At 42.8% G+C, this 20,709-nt stretch overlaps 1 protein-coding gene and 1 long non-coding RNA gene across 4 annotated transcripts in view; one reads left to right on the top strand and one right to left on the bottom strand.

Moving 5' to 3' along the window:
- The window catches only part of WDPCP (WD repeat containing planar cell polarity effector), a 292,599-nt gene that overhangs the window by 219,012 nt on the left and 52,878 nt on the right, over positions 1-20,709 (top strand). For all 3 annotated transcript variants that reach the window (XM_014595109.3, XM_019500762.2, XM_019500763.2), the window contains exon 15: positions 6,799-6,901. In XM_014595109.3, the coding sequence (XP_014450595.1) occupies positions 6,799-6,901 (103 nt within the window). The remainder of the gene's footprint in view (positions 1-6,798; positions 6,902-20,709) is intronic.
- LOC132246558 (uncharacterized) lies at positions 12,445-19,760 on the bottom strand. The gene is made up of 3 exons (XR_009457932.1): positions 17,363-19,760; positions 15,960-16,015; positions 12,445-13,726 (listed from the first exon to the last, which is right to left on the bottom strand). It is a non-coding gene; the product is annotated as an uncharacterized LOC132246558 (long non-coding RNA).

The following is a 20,709-nucleotide window of genomic DNA, read 5'->3' as shown; positions in this document are numbered from 1 at the left end:
TGGCACTAGCAGTATAACAGGGGGCCTGCTCAGGGCTGTTCTCTGTGTGGCCCACCCACCTGTTCCTGGGCTAACCGCCCGCCTTCTCGCCTGCCATGCCTTGATGGTATAATTAATTAATATATGTTAATAAGCGGGAGGCTGCCCATTTTCTGCCCCGATGCCAGGGGATGCTATCTGCCGCTCAATTCCTCCCCTACACCACAGCCCAAGCCTCACAGATGGCTTCTAGGTGTTCTCATCATCACCGGCCCCACACTGGGCCCCAGAATCCTCCTAATTGAACCCCGCCTGGATTCCTCCCCTCAGGCGGCCTCTTCCACCGTCATACCGGGCAACATAGCTCCCTGAGCTGCTTCCCCTTCAGGTGTGATCCTCCCACCTGGACCTTCGGCTCACTAGGCCTGGCCCATCTCCAGGCCAGTCGGAACCCCAGGCCCGCAGCTCTTGGGTGTCCCTCGCGGTGGGCCCCCGGCCCTTCAGCCCTTCTGGTCCTGGCCCCAGCACGGGGCAGTCAGGGGAAATTCAGACAGGCGTGAGTCTATGGCCCTTTTCTCACTCTCCTTGGGTCCACCCTCTGGGCCCTCCAAACAAAGGGGTCACCCATCCGGTCATGGGGGCTAGGGGTTAAGGCGCCCTGACCTGCCTTTCACCAGGGTGGTAACTGGCCTGCCATTTCCTGGGGGCTCCCGCGCCACTGAGAGCCCCACCAGGCCACCCACTCCCAGCAGGGTGCAGTTTTAGGTCATACCCAGGACCAGGAGCCTCCTTACCATCCCCTACAGCTCCTCCCTTACCTCCAGATGATACCAGCAGCTCTCCAGCCAGGCGATGTTGTTGCCTGGCCTCTAGCAGCCAAGCTTCCCTGTTTATATGGGCAGCCCCAGAACCCAAAATGGCTGCCCTCATCAGGCACCTGGCAGCTGCCAGCTCCAGGACATTAAAGTGGCAGACACAACCAGTGCCCTGCCACAGGCAGACACTTTCTTTGTGCCACTGTGGGGAAAAGTGGCAGCAGTAGCAGGGTCCTAGCACCCACCCATCCTCTATGACCTGAACTACTTAAAAGGTTACTGAATGCTGCTCTAAGCCTTAATCAAAATGGCAAAAAAAACTTAAGAGAGGACTGAAAAATCATACTAAAAATAGTTTAATGGAACTGCCTGTTTAAAAGCACAAATGTTCTGCAAATGTTATGAAAATAAAGATGCACACAGTGAACAAAGGAAGGTGTGCAGAGTAGAAGAAAACTGAAAGAAACTTACACTGATAATTGAGACTGATTTGTTTGTGTCACAACCAAATTAAGTAGTGCCCATGTCACAAACAAGTAAAACCATTCAAAACAGTTTTTTTCTGCACTAGGTTAACTAAGGGTTAACAATAATGATAGTAGCCGCTTTTTTGCTGCGCATGTCAAAAAGAAATTTATTGCTGCGCCACTAACAGAGATAAAACTTAGCCTTCTGTGCTGTACATAAATCATTATAATTGGTCAAAGAAAACAAGGAATAACCCTATGATAACACCCTAGCGAAGACCGCTAAATAATTGGCGATTCTAATTAAATTTATGACGTGGCGAAAAGCAATTGGCTATTACACAAATAAAACCTGTCTTCACTTCCTTGAAGAATGGGAAACCTCCGCGCGCACACCTAAAAAACCTCTGAACATATGCGTGAGAGTAACTGACAAATTAATCACTTGTCAGTTTCCCCCATCTCGACCCAATTCTCAGACGTAAATCAACGACCGGCCGGCCCGACCTTTCTCTCCATTTGTCTGCCCGACCGACGAACTCTTATGCAGACTGACATACAACCTACGAACCTTAAGCTGTAACTAACCAAGTATCTCTAACCTCCGCTATTCACCACCTTAATGGCGTGAGTAAATAATCTTGCTTTACAACTGATAAGTGTCCGCCTAATTAATTCCACTCCAAGCGTCACAAGTACCTGCCTGATGGCCTTCTAAGGCCCCGGACCCTTATCTGCCCGGGTGGGAGTCAGGGAGAGCTGCTGGCCGGCTGCCCAGGGTCCCGACATGGTGTCACGAACAGGATCAAAGAAAAATGTGGTGGAGTAAAAATTAATTAAAAACTGCCCCTAATGTAGTGGGAGGTGCCACGTAGATAACACAGATGAATTATGGGCCCACATCGCTTATCACCAAGCAAGCGGAGTAGAGACAGGGTGCGTCAGCAGCTACTTCTCACTGAGAGGAGAGAAAAGAGTTGGAAAGGAGTGGGGAGGCTCCAAGTGAGACAAAGGGAAGATGATTAACGTGCCGCTCTGCGCAGTGTCACTCCTGCTGCGTAAAAATACAAACTTAAAAACCCAGCTAGCTACAGTCAGCAAAGCTGCTGCGGAGATGACAACGTGCCAAAACCCTCCATTGCCACCAAAAAATGGCACCGAAAAAAATATGAGCTGCCCGGAGGACCTAAAAAAGAAGGGTGGAGCCACAAAAAAACAGGCGGGACTCCACCCAGCTTCCCCGCCCCAGGAGATGACATCGCTCCCAACGGCCCCACCTCCGTACCACAGGGAGGGGGCAACGAACAAAAATCCGATCCTCCCACCAGACGTAATAACAACTACAGCTGCCGCTCACCCTGTAACAATAACCAAACAAATAACCAACCCAGAGGGTGCAACTGCCACCAGCACCCTTGACGTCATCGAAGCATACATAGAGATTTATAAAAAAGAGGATACCATCAACCTTCGCCTTCTCCTCAACCTGCTCGTTACTCAGCCAACAAAAAATCTTTTAAATCAACTTCCACGACTACAAGCCCTTATAAAGTCAACAGCCACAAACTCAGCCGTGGCCATAAGCTATCTTACTGCATATCCAGTCAAACATCAAAGGCCAAGACATTCCCAATTCAACTCACAAAAAAAATCAAGACTGCCACCCCAGAGGACACCGGAGAAAAGAGCCATGTTTGGGTTCCTCCTAAACCACTTCGCGCTTACCAAACAACGGCTACACGTCCTAAAAGATGTGGGACAACGACAACTGACACATATACTAGGCTACCGACCTCGACCTATCCCGCCAACTGGTCCGGACCCCGGAGGCACCCACGCCTAACAGCGCATTCCGGATAACACCGCAGCCTGCCCCAACAAGCAACTACTCGAAGGGGGCATCGATAAACTATTCCAACCACTACGACATTATGCTCATAGATATACAAAAACAATTTTATTGCTTTTAGTTTTCTTTGTTTGTTTGTCTGTTCGTTTATTTTATCCCCTTACAGACCCAGCGGTGACGAAGCGGCAATCTGTGACTGCCCGATCGCAAGAATCACCGAGCACCCACCTACAACACACCCAGGTCGACGCCACAATGGCCGCCTGCTCATATGTCGCAAGCAGGATCGTCGCTCTATTCCTGCTGTTACCAACAGATTCCTCAACAAACGAAGCTGACTTCAAAACCTCCAACTCGGTCCTAAACCTTCTGTCAATTTAGGCCAAAAACATAACTAACGGCTCATTTTATGGTTTTGCTTTACAACTGATAAGCGTCCGCCTAATTAATTCCACTCCAAGCGTCACAAGTACCCGCCTGACAGCCTTCTAAGGCCCCCGGACCCTTATCTGCCCGGGTGGGAGTCAGGGAGAGCTGCTGGCCAGCTGCCCAGGGTCCCGACAGTTTGTAGATAAGAAAAGTTTGCCAGTTCTAGAGATGGTGAATTAGATAAGTATAAACTGAACGTATTTTCCAGTCACCGTTACGCCTCTACTGCCAACCTGCTGATGTAACATTGCATGAACTCTTACTAAATGCACCCCAAAATTCAAAATATACTAGCCAAACTATTCAGAAGTGTGTGATGCACATCAGAAGCAACTGGAAAATGAAATAAATGAGTCATATTTATTTACAATAATAACAGAAGAAGCTACAGACATTTCAAATGTAGAACATATATCTGTGTGCACTATATCAAAAACTACATCACCATTTGTGAAGTTTTCGTGGGCTTTTTACCTGTTTACGTCCTAACTGGTGCTGGTTTAGCAAAAACTATTTTAGGTCTCTTATGGGGAAAAAAAATTTCTAGATTTGACAAAATTAAGGAATCAATGTTGTGATGGAGCCACTAATGTCTAACCTCTGAACAGTGTATAGGCTTACATAAAATCAGATTTCCAGATGCTGAGTATAGTCATTGTGTATCTCTTACTCTGTATCTTGTCATATTACAATTTCGCACCTGAAATTAAAAAAAAAAAAAAAGCATCAGTTGTGTTTAGGCATCAGCCAAATGAGAGAAATACTTGAGGCCCCCTCTAACTTTACAGGTATTGCACAATTAACTGGTTAATTGTGCAGTTATGTGGAGACTAGTTACACATGCAAAGTTGCTATCATATAACAATAAGCTCCAACCAGCTATAAAGCCAGACCTTGAAAATATGCACTAACTTTATACCCGGTTGTGATTGAGCTTTACTTTGCACATGTAGCAGGGTCTCCCCTGCTGCTAGGAGCCTCATCAGCTGATGGAGCTCCCAGCCACAAGGGTGCACTATGCCCAGCGAAAAACCTCTGAGCCTTAGGGATTATGGCGACCACGATACCCAGGGTCCAGGGGTTTCACACCCACCCTGCCCCGAGCCCTAGGGATCATAGCAGCCATAATCCCCAGGGCCTGGGGACTACAGCTGCTGTGATCCCAAGGGCTCCACAGTGCAGAAAAGCCCTGGGGCTGGGGGGTCACCTGGGCTTCCCTTGTACTGGCAATAAGGTGCGATGGGATCTAATGCACAACCCCAGTCGTGCCTCCTGCTATGCACATGCAAGGGAAATAGACACTATCAATTCTGTGTGTCCAGAGAGTACAAACACCTGCCCTGTGTACAAAGTAAGTGGAGCAACATGACAGTATCATGGTGTTCACTGAGTTCTGTAAAGCTAACATTGCAGTTCTGGAAGCAATGCAGCTGCCTGTGGCAAAACTATCAGAGATCAAGCAAATATGCACTACAAAAACAAATGCAATTTTGAATTTATCGTCAACTTGATCCCTGAATCACTATTAGGAATCACCCTTCCATGTCCGAGGAGCTTCAGAAGGTGAATGCTGGCACTGTGCTATGTTGTTATAACAAGCTAAAAGTAGCAGTTGAGTTGGTTGAAGATAAAAGGTTTAACTCTAAAGAAGAGTGCACAGAACTATTTAATAACATTCAGTCAGTCGCAAGAAAACATGACGCTGAGGTAAAATTTCCTCAGCTTGTAGCCCAGCATCAACACAGATGCAGTGTTTCATGTGGCAGTGTTGAGGACTATTTTCAAATTAACACCTAGACCCCATTTTTGGACTTCATGATTCAAGAAATGACACAGAGATTTACGTTGCATGGCAGCACTGTAACAGATCTAGGCATTCTAATACCTTTTTTTTAAATTTAATATCCAGCTACAAAACTTAACTGTATTTTAGAGATGTATGATGAAGACTTGTCAGAGGAAAAGGTATTTCTGGCAGAATTTCAAATGTGGAAGAAGTGGGAAGGCATGAAGAAAACAAGAAGTGCCAAATACAGCCATTGATAGTCTAACAATCTGCAACAAGAAATAGTTTTCAAACATTCATATTATACTCAAGTTGCCTGCATTTCCTGCATCTATGGCTACATCAGAAAAGTTTTTCTACCCTCTAAGGAATTAAAACTTGGTTTAATTCAACAATAGGGGAAGTGTGCCGCAATGGGAGAAAAAATAGATTTTGTTTGATAAATCTGAATAAGAGACATACATTTAATTCTAATAATTACATAATTAATGAAATGCTATCTTTTAATTATTTGACTTGTTTGGTGTGCTTTTATACATAATGTGTAAAATATCAAATTAGTGTACATTCCAATAAAGTTATATTTGTTTTTGCTTTGACCTTAAACTGAATAATATAGCCCTAAGCCTCTTGTGTTAATAAAGCTTCTAGTTTCTTTTTAATTGGAGAAAAATATGCGTTGTGTTATATGTGATGATGCACCACACTTCAAAATGGCATCATCATGTTTTAGTTCAAAAGCACACCACCACCATTTTCTGCACACTGATACACATTTTGCTATTTATACAGATGTGTGCAACACAGCGCTGGGCGCGTCAGCTCATGTGCTCCACAGACTCTATTAATAGAGTCTGCTTCAACGTGTGGGAAAGGCATGTGTATAAATGTCCCATGTTTTTAGTGATGCTTTAATACACATTAAAATAGACTACTGCACATTAAAGTACACATGTAGGCGTGCCCCCTCTACATAAAATGAGTTGCCAACACAACTTTAACCCGAGAGTTACGCAGGTAGAAATACTTTCACACCCCAAATACAAGCTTCAGATCTAGGGACTTCCTGAAATTTAGGTCATATGTAAACAAAGAGCCACACAAAAGAAGATACTGCAAATTATAACCCAGCGAAAGTCCCTGCAATTTGTATTGCATCAAACATAAGCATAGGCATCAAAAATACTTGGTTTCATTTATCCAGGCAGTGCTGACAGCCTCCTTTTATCAGTTCATGGATGGTCGATGTTTTATGTATTGTTAACCAGAGACCTTGTATTCAACAACATGAGTAAGATAATAAATTTGCATTTGGAAAGAATAAGAGAAAATTAAAATGTAACAGTAGGTTCATCAGTTCCATCTGTGTTTGTAATCTAAGCAATAAAAGAGCCTCTTTTTTGTTCAAATTCTCCTTTGTTACTTGTCCAAGATTCATTTTAGATTAATCTTTTTTTTGCTTTATTTCCAAAGGACATCCATTACCTTGCACTAGATAAGGGTGAATTGGCACTAGCTGAAGTGGCAAAGAAAAAGGCTAATGACATTGATGCAGAATCAATAACTACTGGAGTTGGTAAGAATTAATACTGTTTAAAAAGGACTTTTTGTTTTAATCAATACTTGTTCTATATCACCAACATGTTATACTTGTAGGGGGTTATTGGTTAATTCGAACTGTTTCCTTGGAAAAAGAGATGGTGTCTTTATTTGTGGGAAAGAAAAAAAGCTTTTAAAACAGCACGACTGCTTCTGACTCAATTCTTACTTGTATGCACAGTGTAGAGGCTACAAAGTGAAATAGATTAACACACCTCAGTTGTACAGAAATCAGGAAAGGGTTAATTTCATACAAGCAGAATTAAGAGTAAAGGAACCTAACCCTGAAATTCTTATACAAATAAATATTAAAGGCTAGATAGTGGAGCTTACACAGCCTTCCAGGTATGTACTCCTACAAAGGAGTCCCAATAAAGAGAATGACATTCATTTTGTGCATCCACTGGAAGAGTTTGGGCAAAGTAACTATTTGCCAAAATGGCCCCCTGTTCTGGAATTAAAGTAGTTTTGTTGCAATCAGTGGGACTTGGCATTTTAGTAAGGAGTGAGTAAGCCACAAATTGTATATCACAGAGTGCATCTACACATGCATGTTACTGCAGAGTAGACTAATTAGCTCTTCAGTAAAGCATCACCACCTACACATGTACTGGTGTTAGGGCACAGTAAATTTATTAACTGTGCTGTAAGATAATATGGAGATAGTACTATTGAACGGCGGAATATTTGTATGCTCTGAAATACGTGTAGTTGGTGACAGGGGCTGGCTGCAGTACAAGGATGCTAAAGTGTGGGGGCTGCCTGCTTTTCTACCCCAGCCAGCCCCAATGCTGCCCGATGCTGCTACCTGGAGTCCAGGGCTGACCCCCTGTGCCCCATACCAGGCCTTGGTTACTTTGTCTCAGCCCAGAATGCTGCAGTCCCAGGTGCACATGTGGACCCTGCACCTGGGAGCAGTTGATTCTGTCATGGACTGTGTCAGAGTTTATTGCTCCATCTTAATTGTATGTGTAATTGCACATAATTGTACCCACAAAGTAGAAAACTAAGACCCTTTCTTCTTAATCGCTTTAATGAGAAGCATTAAGATATATATACTTTTCGGTTTGTTAACTCTGTAGCAAGAGCCAGGAAGGAGAGATCTAGAGAAGATACTAGGCAAAAGTCCTACTGTAAAACAAAGTGAAATGGGGAGTGTAGTAGCATTATGTACATACTGGGCCCATCTACATGAGATGCTATAGTGATGTAGTATTGGTGGGCACTAACTGTGACACTGCCACTACTGTGCAGTAGCAATGAGCTACTGCACAGCAGGGTCAGAAACGATCCATGTGCGCTGGGACTGTGCAGTACCAACTACACAGTCAGGGACATGTGTAGATGCACCTAGTATGTATTATATTGTTTTCCTTATTCCAGTGCATCTCTGCATATCAAAGGAAATCATCCCTTCCTGCAGTCCTTGATCCTTTTAATGAAACAGGAGAGAAGGATGTGATTAAAACATAGGATTAGAAGTCAGAAAATCTATAAGATCTTGGTCAGTTTACTTAAGAATAGACTGTCAAAATGAAAAACAAAGAACTTGGTATTTTCATCTAACCTAATTATGCAAGGAAATTACATTGTACACATGTGAGTCAAGTATTTGTATGTGGTTAGTTCATTACCCAGAGGATGGTCTATACATTTGTGTATATATAAAGTGCTTGGCCATGTTGTATATTTCCATGCAGACATTATCACCAGCATCATCATTCCTCCAAACACTAGGTGCATGAGGCCAAGCAGTGGCAGTCACTCCTATCTTGGGCTCCTTTATCCAGATCCCCTCCATTCAAAATTCTTCCGTCATTGTACTACAATGTGTCTTTAAATCAATCTATCTTCCCTTCATCAAAATTTATTTAAATAACCTAATGATGGGTATTCTTAAAATTGTCCCATATACCATACTTCCACCTGTTTTCCCTGCTACTTACATTATTATAGACAAGAATTCCCATTCTGGGACCTCTTATTCATTTACCATATTTCACAGTGTATAAGTCGGTTTGAAGCCAAAATATTTACCTTTAAATTTCCACTTAGACTTATACACCATATTAATACTTTTGACCCCCACCCCAGTGCCAGCCCAGCCCCAGCCTTGGCCAAACCCTGGCCTGGCTCTGACCCAACCTGGCCTTCTTCACCTATCATGAGATGGCATCCCCATTGCTGGAGGCTCTGGGGCCCAGGCTTGTCCTGAGCATGGCTTGTGAGCCTTCACGTCACCATAGAGACACCACTCAGCTGCACAGCGAGCCCAGCTCCCATGCTTTGCAAGCAGCGCTACCACATCAGCCAAGTGCAAACCTAGCCCCATCCTTTGCAGGTAGTGCTGCCTGGGTTGTACCAGCTGTGCTGAGCCTGGCCCAATCCCCATCCCCATCCCCTGTGAGTGGCGCTGCCTAGGCCACACCAGCTAAGCACCGAGCCTGGTCCTGTCCCTTGTCAGTGACATGGTCTGGGCTGCGCCAGCTGAGCACCAAGCCCAAGCCCATCCCCTGCAAACGATGCTGCAGCATGTGTCCACCCCCCCGGGTGCCTGGCCCACAGTGAGAGCACTCAGAGGCCAGTATAAGTTTACCCCATATTTCTGATCCAAAAGGTTAGGTCAGTTTATAACCTGGATCTATGAAAATTGTAACTTTTTGAATCAGAAAAATGGGGTCACCCTATACACCGCATCAACTTGTACACCGTGAAATATGGTAGTCTGTTAGCTATGCGCACATGTACATTTGTTGTTGTGTACACATACCTGGTAAAAATTTAACCCTTATTGGCCATGTCTACATGAGACGCTGACTATACAGTAGGCAAATAATACTGCACAGTAGCGCGTCACAGTGCAGACAGTGCTAATACACTACTGTGCAGTAGCATCATTTAATAGACGTTCCCCGGCACTACTGCATGCTAGCCACAGTGCAGTAGCATCTCGTGTAGATGCACTCACTCTCCTGTATCTTAGTTTCGTTATATGTAAATTAGAGATATTAACACTTAGAGATTTTGTAAGGTTAAGTTCATGCCTATAAGCATAGTGAAACTCTTGCAAAGAATACCCTCTGTAAGTGTAAATTATTATTATTGTAAAATAAACTTCTTTAATTTAAATGATGACGTCAACCCCGCATCTAATGTAATCTTTAAAGTATTGCCATTTTGTGATGAATTAATTTTTAAATACTTAAGTACATATTTCAATTATTTGATACATTCATTATCCCTTGGATGAATTGTTGCTGAGCCTCAGCATATTATCAGTAGAGCCCTAAGGGTCTGATTTAGCTTCTGTTGAAGTTGGTGGGAATCTTCTCAGAAGTTTACCAGAAGTTGGATCTAGCACTAAATATTTGAAAACCAATTTTGTTCTTTCATTTCTGATTTTACACTCAACTTTTTTGCTTTATGCCACTTCAGTTTAAGAACTTATGAGAATTGTTAGTAAATGAGGTTTCATGTGGTATGGACATTCATTAAAATGAAAGTAATATTAATTAACACATTATATGCGTATTACCATATGAATGCAACATTAACTTTGAGAAGTGAATCATGCTAACATCAAAAGTAAGGTTCAAGCAGTGATCCCCATTCTACCTCTTAGTGTGGACACTCAACAAAAGGACATTTTATTAGCTGATCATGCAATATTTGTTCATTAGTACAAATGTGAATTTAAGGAGTTTTAGACAACAGACAAATTATTGAACTTCTGTAACTTAAAAAGCAAAAGAGACTCACTGCAGACCTTCTACATGCAGTGACTGTTTATCCACATATTCTTATTGTACTGTAAGTGAAAACTAAACTGGAGGAGTTTACACTCCTTCTCGTCAGCACAAAGGCAGAAAAGGATCTTGGAGTTGCTATTGATTCCAAGATGAACATGGGCTGCCAATGTGAGGACGCGGTCAGGAAAGCTAACTGCACCTTGTCATGCATCCACAGATGAATCACGAGCAGGTCCAAGGAGGTGATCCTCCCCCTCTATGCGACATTGGTCAGGCTGCAGTTGGAGTATGGCGTCCAGTTCTGGGTGCTGCAATTCAGGAGGGACGTGGCCAGCTCCAAAGGAGGGCCACTCGCATGATCAGGGGGCAGCAGGGCAGACCCTAAAAGGAGAGGCTACGGGACCTGAACCTGTTCAGCCTCCACAAAAGAAGGCTGAGAGGGGATCTGGTGTCCATCTCTAAACTTACCAAGGGGGACCAGCAGGGAATGGGAGAGACCCTGTTCCCCCAAGTACTACCAGGAGCAACTAGGAATAATGGCCATAAGTTGACTGAGAGTAGGTTCAGGCTAGACATCAGGAAGCACTACTTCATAATCAGGGTGGCTAGGATCTGGAACCAACTTCCAAGGGAAGCAGTGCTCACTCCTACCCTGGGGATCTTCAAAAGGAGGCTAGATAATCACCTAGCCAGGGTTGTTTGACCCCAGGATCCTTTCCTGACCATGGCAGGGGTTCGGACTTGATGACCTGCTCAGGTCCCTTCCGACCCTACCAACTATGGAACTAGGAGCTGCTCCTGAATGAAACAAAGCTAAATCGGTGAAGAATGTCTTGCATTTGAAAGTTTGTCTAACTTTATCCCAGTTATATAGTTGGTCCAATAAAAGATATCACCCCAAGAAATCCTTGCCTCTTCAATTTAGCTGTCATTTACTACGGAATAAGAGTGAATAGATGCTTGATATGTTCTCATCTCCTTTTACTTTGCTTCCATGTTGTTTTTTGTCTACATCGATAGAAAGATCAATTATCAGCTGCCTCTAGGTATCACAATTGTCTCATTTTCTGAGGAAGATTTCAAGGTCCAATATAATTTTAGTGGAACCAGACTCTGTCTTCCCACTTCATTCCCACCACCCTGCCTCAAACCCAGGAGAGTTCCTCCACCTTCCCCCAATTCCACTCCAAGCATGCACCCGTTCTTTGACAGAGGGGCTACAGCTGTCACTTTTCTCCCACTCCAAAAAACTCCACACCTAACTCCTCCTCCTGCCCCCTATAAATAAAGTACAAAGACCAAAGAAACCTAACTAAAGAGTAAAAGAAAAAAGAAAGACCCTCTGTCCCCACCTCAGTTATCACCACAGGGCAATGCCAAAGGACACCCTTTAGAACGACATAATCATCATGCTACTTTATGCTAATTAGTGAATGTTTTATCAATCTTGAACAAAATAAGAGCCAAATACAATATTGAAAAAAATTCTGGATTTTTCTTTCCTTGGAGCTTTTTATATGGTCGTGTATGTATCCAGTAAACAACTGTGAAAGCATACTACAGGCAACAAAAAGATCTAACAGATTCTGATGAAAATACTTAAGGAAATCTTGGACTTCTTCGGTATTTAAAGAGTATAGCCCGAGTACACCTGGGGGGTGTGCCCTGCCCTCCGATGACAGTGCTGGTGGTCAGGCAGGGTGCTGAGGAAGGGGTCAGCTACTACAGCGGCTTCCTCCTCTCTCTATAGAGCTAAGCCAAAACCAAATACTTAACTATGTACAATTTATTACAAGAATCAATACAGATGCTTAATATAAAACATAGAATATTTACAAGGCTTAACACACAATACTATATATAATATTCCACAATTCACATATAATACCAAATATGAACCAAATAACTTACAACCTATACAACACAATTAACAGATAGGGATATTAACCTATATAACCCAAGTAACTTAACCATAATATTTAATTAAACCTTTTCACATAACAATACCGATATACACAGTGAGACATTAAAACACATAAACCATATAAACCCCCTATCCATATAGCCCCTAACATGACAACCTCAAAATAGGGAGCGCACTCAGCACCTCTCTGAGGGGTTTCCCTGAAGTCCATCCCCTTTAGGGCCCTGGGATGTGGACATGCCCCTCCCGCAATGGAGAGTGAAGGCAGCAGACCCTCCTCACCCATGTCAGCCTCCACTGCGGGGCCCATTTGCCCAGTAACTGACGCTTCCTCTCTGGAGAAGTCAAGGTTCGTCCCCTGGTAGCCGATCCCGCAAGAGACTCTCCCCAGCGGTGCCTTCAGCTCTCCTCAATGGCCTGGCACCCTACACTGGGCACCCAGGGCTCACTCTCTATCGCAGTAGCCAAGCATTCACAGGCTCCGTCTCCCTGGTCTCACACCAGAGGTTCTTCCCTTTCCCGGGCCCAGCTCTGGGCACCAGAGCTCTTTTAGTTAAAAGTAGAGCTGCACTGTGGGGCTTCTGTCACTTGGCCTCGGGCTGAGGCTAATGCCAGCAGCCATGAGCTGCTTCCAAGACAGTTGTCCGTGCACTGACCTGCGCACCAGGTGAAGCCTGAGCAGCCGTGAGCTTCTCCCAGGGCCAACTCTCCATGTGCTGATCTGCACACCAACTGCCCAGCCGCTTACTGGGTTCGCAGGCTCAAGCCGCCTCGAGCAGCTCCTAGAGCCTGATCCTTGCGCGCTGATTTGCGTACCGCTGAAGTTCAAGCAGGGTCCCAAGGACAGTCATCTCTGGAACTCCTCTCTCCTTGTCATCCCTCGTCATATCTCCCTAGCCTGCTGAACACGCTCCCCTTTTATACTCTTCAGGGGCTCCACCCCCGAAGTTCTCCGGACCTGGCTGGTGCAGTTCCAATTCAGGTCCAGCTGCTCCTTGCCCCCTCCCTTCAGAAAAGGGCGGGGCATTGCTTCCCTTGTCCTGCTTCTGGATTGGTGGGCAGGCTCCACCAATGAAACAGCAGACCCTTAATCCTGGGACTCAACCCAAGCTCCAAAAAGGTAAGCTTGCTATAAGAGATAAGAGCATGGAAAGTTTCAGTGAGGGTTTTTAATAGGGGAAATAGAGACAGCTGAGCTCACTGTTTTTTTCTGCCTGTGGTTTGTGCATAAACAAGCATTGCTAGATTAATTCAGTAAAAGGTTTTTAAGAAGTAGCATTCACAAGGGATTTTATATTTAAAATCCTATGAGAATGCACTTTGGGGCATTATGAGATCAAAATAATGGCACCATATGCTTTTTCAGAGAAGAAATAAAAAGTTCTCTTTTTTTTACCCAACTCCAATATGAACTGGAGAGAGGCAACCATAAACTTTAAGGCTACTTTTAATCTAACTCTGAATTTAAGTTAAATTCTGTTGGATTTTTGCCAGGACAGATCTTTAAGATGCTTAGCAAAACTCAGTGATTGTACTATTAAATTTGTCCTGCAACATATTTAGTACAGCTCAGTTCATACTATTTTGATAGACAGTGTGGAAATAATACACTTAATTGTCATAATGATTACAAACAAGGTACATCTACACGTGCTCATTTACTGCGCAGTAACCAAAATTACTGTACAGTATGGATACATGTCTACACATGCATAACCATACTGCACAGTAAATATGGCACAGTAAATATGGCATCATGCAGGTATAAAATTCATGCCCGATTAGTTACTGTGCAGTAATACACATGTAAACACCTTACTACACAGTAACACTGTGTGGGTGGACTGACTTGGGACTAACTTTAGTCCCAAGTCAGTCCACACACAGCATTAATGTGCTTTAACATCTGCACATGTAGACACCAGCCTATTCCCACCTACTGCTCAGTAACTTACTGTGCAGTAAATTTAAGCTGGCGTTAATGCACATGTAGACATGCCCACAGAGTTATAAACAGAATTTAACTTTGGTCCAGAGCTAAATTAAAAGCAACCTTGAAATCTATATGCTTATCTCTCTACAGCTTGTAATGGAGACAGCTAGACTTTTTTTTGAATACCTGAAGTACAAAAAAGAAATCTTTTAAGATTTACTGGTGGAGGATTTTGTATTAATTCTTGTATGTAGCCTCCCAAAGCACAAAAAAATTAGTTTTGTCCACTGTAGGATAGCACATCTGCTCGACTCAGCAGACTGTAGATGTCTAATGAAAACTTCAGTTACCAAGAACTGACATGGCACAACCTGTTAGGATATGCCGTAATTAATAATGATCACGGAGGTGAAGAACTCAGCCTTTCAAACATCATTGCACAATGAATACCCAATGAAAAGCATATGTAGTAAATGTCAGAAAGTTTCCCAAGGCCAACTTCCAACAAATTACATTAGAGACCAGCAAGATGAATTTATTTTAACCTTCAAATCAATAGCTTTCACCCAAAAGGGATTCATGTTGTGACAAGACAGATAAATGCTGCATAGTTCAAAGGCAAACTGGGAAGCCCTGTACTTTTACTTAGAAATTATATGTAAAATATTGGTAGCTCTAATGTTTAGGCAACATTTCTAACAGTGGTGCCCTAATCAAAACACTGGCATTGAGATAGCCCCCCTCTTCTGAAGAGCCCACTGGTGAAGACCAACCCAGCAGTGGCTCATTCATGTTACATGAAAAACATTTGAGGGGTTTTTTAGCATTTATATCTCAGATGTATTTTAAGTATTTATGAAAATATTGTAACTTCAAACATGTGACAGCAGAAATCTTAACAACTGTCATAAATATTTAATGTTTTGACATATCCATTAACTAATGTTCAAAATTTTGGAGCACTAAATATTTCATTTTATTGGAAACATACATCTCAATCTGACCCTCAAGCATTATTTCATTTCTTGTTATCTCTGATATTTTATTATATTAAGTATTTGTAATCAGCTACAACAACATACATGTACCAGTTTTTCTTCTCTCAGAGTGCATTGTAGGGTACTGGATTACCTGGCTTAGAAAAAAACCCATTCTCAGGCAATACTTAGAAAAAAGCCCATTCTGAGGCAATTGTACCAATTCTGTTTGCATTTCAAGATCAAATTTAAAACTGCCTTTCTTGCTTCCATAACCATCCAAGGACTTGCTTTCACCTATCTAATACAGCTTTTTTTTCCTCTGTCCCTCACAGTCCCACTGTTGCTGGTGGAGAACCTTTTCCTTTTGCAACCCTTGACCATCTGGAACAGCTTTCCTGTATCTATCTGCATCATTGTCCTTCCATTACATTTCAAATTTGAAAACTTACCCTTTTTCTTTCTGGTATGATTCCATTCTTCCTCTACTGCTGTTTATTTTTTCACCCTGTAAAATGTTTTGGGATATAGTATTACAAAAAGGTACTATTCAAAATAAGTTGTAATTATACTTACTCCAAATAAGATGTTTATGATGCTGGAACTTCAGAACTCCAAGCACTTGATGTACAGTTCTTTATGCCAAAATGTTTTGAATATTTATGGCTTCCAACTTATATATATAAGAGGGAACCGCCTTTTCATTTGTTTAGACTCTTAGTTTAAGTCAGTTGGAAACCTCAGGAACTTGATCATTTGATTTGAGTTTACAATAATGAGACTTTTGTTCCTCAGGGAGCCCAGAAATGGCCATTTTAATCTAAAATAGTCCTTTAACATACATTTGGCAGGAAACCTATGATAAGAAATGAATTTCAGCATATGAAATGTGAGAATATTGTGCCAGGCAACAGCTTCCCAGCATCTCTTTAAATATGAGGACCTTCCATTCCCGTTCGTGTCAGTAGGAGAAAAGGACTCAGTCCCGTATTGTGTGCAGCTCTCTCTTACCTTTAGTTGTGAATCATTCCTTTAATATTTCGATCCACCTTGGTTATTACTATGTATTTTTAAACCACTTTGTCAGTTGAGTAGCTGAATGTTTGGATTGACTATATTGTTTGGTTACTTATATTTCTTTTAAACATTAGCGAAAAATAAGGGCTTATGTTTTCAGAGGTTCTGGACATTAATTGCTTCCCTTCACATTCTCTCTTTGAGCTGCATAGTACCATTTATTTGTTTTACTTAGGATAGTTATGCCAAACTATTTTTGGCTCCACCTCACCTCTTTTCACTTTCTTGTGTTGTGATGTCAGTTTTGATCTATACCTTCCTACTGCTAGGCAGCTTTGCCTAAAGACATAATCCTAAGCCCCTAATAATTATAAGTACATCAAAGACCTAGCTGGCTTGCTTAGCTGCAGAGGGTCTACACAAGGCTCTATGTACCTTAACTTGAAAGAGATTTATAGTTTTCTGTCAAGTTTTTAAAATAATCTTGGCATTCCTTAGCTTTTCTTCTTACTTATTGTGACATAATGTTGTCTGCTACAAAATGTGACTTAAAAAAGCACAAATACTAACCAACCTGAAGTACCCAATGAAATTAAGAGGTCATAGAACTTTTGTTCCTGTTTTAAAGTAAATTGATTCCCATTTCATTTGTAATACTTTTCAGCAGTATATTGCCAAATACTTGTTACAAATATCTATAGGAATTCTGAGACAGGCCAAACTGTTTTCTTGCTATGTTAATGATATTTTGGTTAGAGCAAAAAAAATCGGCCATGGAAGAGTCAACTTTGGGATCCTGAATTTTGGTGGATACAGCCATACATATATTACAGCTTACCTGTAAACAAAATTTCTAAATTACAGTAGAAAGGAGAAGTTTTTCTGTGTTTTTTATATATAGATCACTTCCTTTATGTCTAGTCTGTGTTGATCCTTCTTGCACACGAGATGAGAACAAGGTATATGAGGTCTTGGATTCCAGATATTTTCAATATATGTCTCTGGTACATTCCTGTAAGCTATAGTAAAGTGTGATAAAAACAGACAAAAGTAAATGGACAACACTGAATTGACATTCGAACCATCTACTTTTTCAGCGCCTGAGTAATTAGATAAATTGTGAAACTAAAAACAATATGCATAAATTCTGACTTCCTTTTAGGCAAAAATTATTATTGGTCAGTATTTGGATGCAAGGTCTTTGAGGAGATTTGAGGTTGTCCCGGGGGAGAGCGGGGGAAAGAACCCCAAACATTGAATGGGGACTCCCTGAGGTGGGGAGCACGCGTCAAAAGAGAAAAAGATACAAAAATAACTCAAAGAAAATACTTATCAGCAGCAGGACCCGCGGTGCGGCTGGAGCAAGAAAGGAAATCCGCGCGGGTCATAAGCTGTGCCTTTATCCAGCTGAAACCATCCGGTGACATCATCAGCAATCACCAGCCAGCAGGGATAAGATGGACCGCGATGGCAGGGGGAGTGGAGCAGAGTTGGGGAGGACTCCGACGCTGGACGCTGTCCGGGATACCCCAAGGGAGAGAGAGCTGGCAGGGGCTCTCTACGCCAGTGGGGAACAGCATGGTGAGGAGACAGGGGAGCCAAAAGAGGCTCTCCACACCGACAAAGACAGGATTGGCAGAGAGACGGGAGAACCAAAGGAGGCTCCCTTTGTGGCTGGAGACAGAAGGGAGCAGCAAGGGGAGCTGTGGAGCAGAACGGCCAGAGGCTGGGTGTCAGCCCATAACGTAAGAAGTAGCCAGGTACGTGGGGAAATACCGCAGGATGCCGGAAGCTGGACGTTTCCAACAGTGGAGAAGGATAGCAGTGGCACATACCAGATGGGGTGGAGTGAGAGGCGAAACGACCCAGGGCGAAGAGTCACGGCCTACACTGACCATACAATGGGCCAAACCCCAGCGGGATCATAGGGAGCTAAGGTTGCTCTGTTACCCTAACAGAAGGGCAGGGGAAAGGACCGGATAGGTCCTTCCACACTTAGTTTGTGTTGGGTTTTCCTTTTTTTAGTTTCCCCCTTTTGGAGGGGCTGAGAGGGAGGACGAGGCGACGCAGGCAGGATAGTGTGGTATCGTATTTTCTTTGGTCCTCCATCTTTATTTGAGTGCAGAGTAAATTTAGAGTCCCAAGCAGGGACTGCTTGGACACAGGAGGGAGTGATTTTCCAAAGCCCTACTGCTGCCTGAGTTAGTTATCTCGGGAGGCAGGGCCTAGAACGTGACAGGGCTACGAAAGCCATCAAGTTCCAGGGAGACAACATCATCGGGGGTACGGCCGAGAAGATCTGGTGACCCGCCGGAGGTTGGCATGAGGTTGGGGTGTAAGGGAGGTTGGACCCCCATGGCTGACCGCCTGGCGGACTCCCCGCTGCAGCAGAGCCCTGGGTGGTTGGCCCCCCCACTGGTATAACACTCAAAGTCGTGGCAGGTGAGATTGGGGGAGGCCACCCAGGTGATAAACGGCTGCCCACCGGCCTACAGGAGACCGTAACTCCCTCTACCAGCCGCCCAGACCAAGGCTGCACGTGACCGAATGTTTGAAGCCCGGGGGATAGAGAGGTATTACAGACAAGAGTTGTAAGTGAATCAATACTATGTTTAGAGATATAGGCATTTGAATAGATGCTCTTTTTTGTAGTTGTATAAAAAAAATGCATAAATGAAATTATATAACTTTATGTCCATTTCAGGTGTGATCCAAGTCCAAAGCCATTAAAAAATTCTCTAGTGTTTTTCACAAGTTATGGACTGGTAATGCTAATGACTAGGCAAATTTCCAGCTGGGGTAATTACATTTTGCCTACCTCTAGTATATTCTGTCTTCAGTTCCAATTAGAATTCAGTATTTTTTACTTCCTATACAATAGTGCAGTGGTGCACTTACTGTTAAACAACTACAATCCTTTACTTCAGAAGTGGCTGCCTTTCAGAGCTCTATGAATTGGCACATGCATGTCTGTGCAGTGTAATATAAAAAGAAAATTGGCAACTATATCCCACCCACAGAGTTTATTCATAATCCTTGCAGAAATGATCAGCAGATAAATTATGTGGCTAGTGAGTACAATTAGTGTGAACGTAAGTGCACAATAAACCATAATTATATATACTTTATATACTCTATATAATTATACTAATACTTTTGGGATCCTCAAGGCTGAAAAGGACTTTTTACATGAAGAAAGATTTTACTAATGAAATAATTTTTCTTACTATATTTTTTAATATTAGGTATACATAACCTATTTAGACATGTAAACTAATGTCATGTATCAAAATATAAATTTGATGCCCCACATTTGGCATTTGTTTAAGTTTTGAGAAATAGTATAAAGGTAATATCAGAATAAACTTAGGATGGCTGCCTAATTCATAAATGTCTTTGCTAAACGTGAACAACGCAGTTTATGCTCAGGAGTACCACTAAAAGCCTTCACCAGATGATTCTCCCAAGTATGTACTCTGTATATACAGAACTACAAGTAAGGTACAAAGGAGACAAATATTCACCACCTTAGAACTGGACTGATTCTGCTCATTGAAGTCAAATTAGAATAAGGCACGCATTTTTAATGGTGAAGGTAATCAACCATTGCAACAAGTATTAACTCCAAAGGAGGGGAAGTTGGCTAAAGTAAAGTGCTTCTGAAGAGACCATTGGTAACAGCTTCGGCAAGGAAAAGAAACCAAATCATAAATGACCATGCCTCCTTTTGCACATGCCTGGCGTGTGTGTCTGTGTACGTGTGTGTCTATCTGCCTGTGTGTGCCTGTCTTTGTGTGCATCTGTGTCCATGCGCAGAAAGTGAGAGTATAGTGTGCATGCCTGTGTCTGTGCGCACTCGTGTATGTGTACATTTGGGCGTAGCGGAGGTGGGGAGCAGGGAGAAGAGGCGGGCATGTGGGGGAAAGGGCCTCTCTCCCCTGCCCCCCCACAGCCCAGCTCCCATGGGGAGGGCTCCAATTTTGTGCTTGCCCAGGGCCCCAGTACTTATTAATCTGCCTCTGTACATGCCTTCATAAAACTAAGTGCTCATTTTTCTCTTCAGAGGGTATCATAGCATTTTCTCTCACACATGGTAACATCTTCCCCGAGCATATAGGGTTTTTTTTAATCTTAATATTTTCACAGTGCGTTCATTTATTTAGGAGGAATAGCAGACAAACATAT

Source organism: Alligator mississippiensis, chromosome 1 (genome assembly GCF_030867095.1).
Source record: "Alligator mississippiensis isolate rAllMis1 chromosome 1, rAllMis1, whole genome shotgun sequence".
Taxonomy (NCBI): Eukaryota; Metazoa; Chordata; order Crocodylia; family Alligatoridae; genus Alligator; species Alligator mississippiensis.
This window is presented reverse-complemented; position numbering and strand designations above follow the sequence as displayed.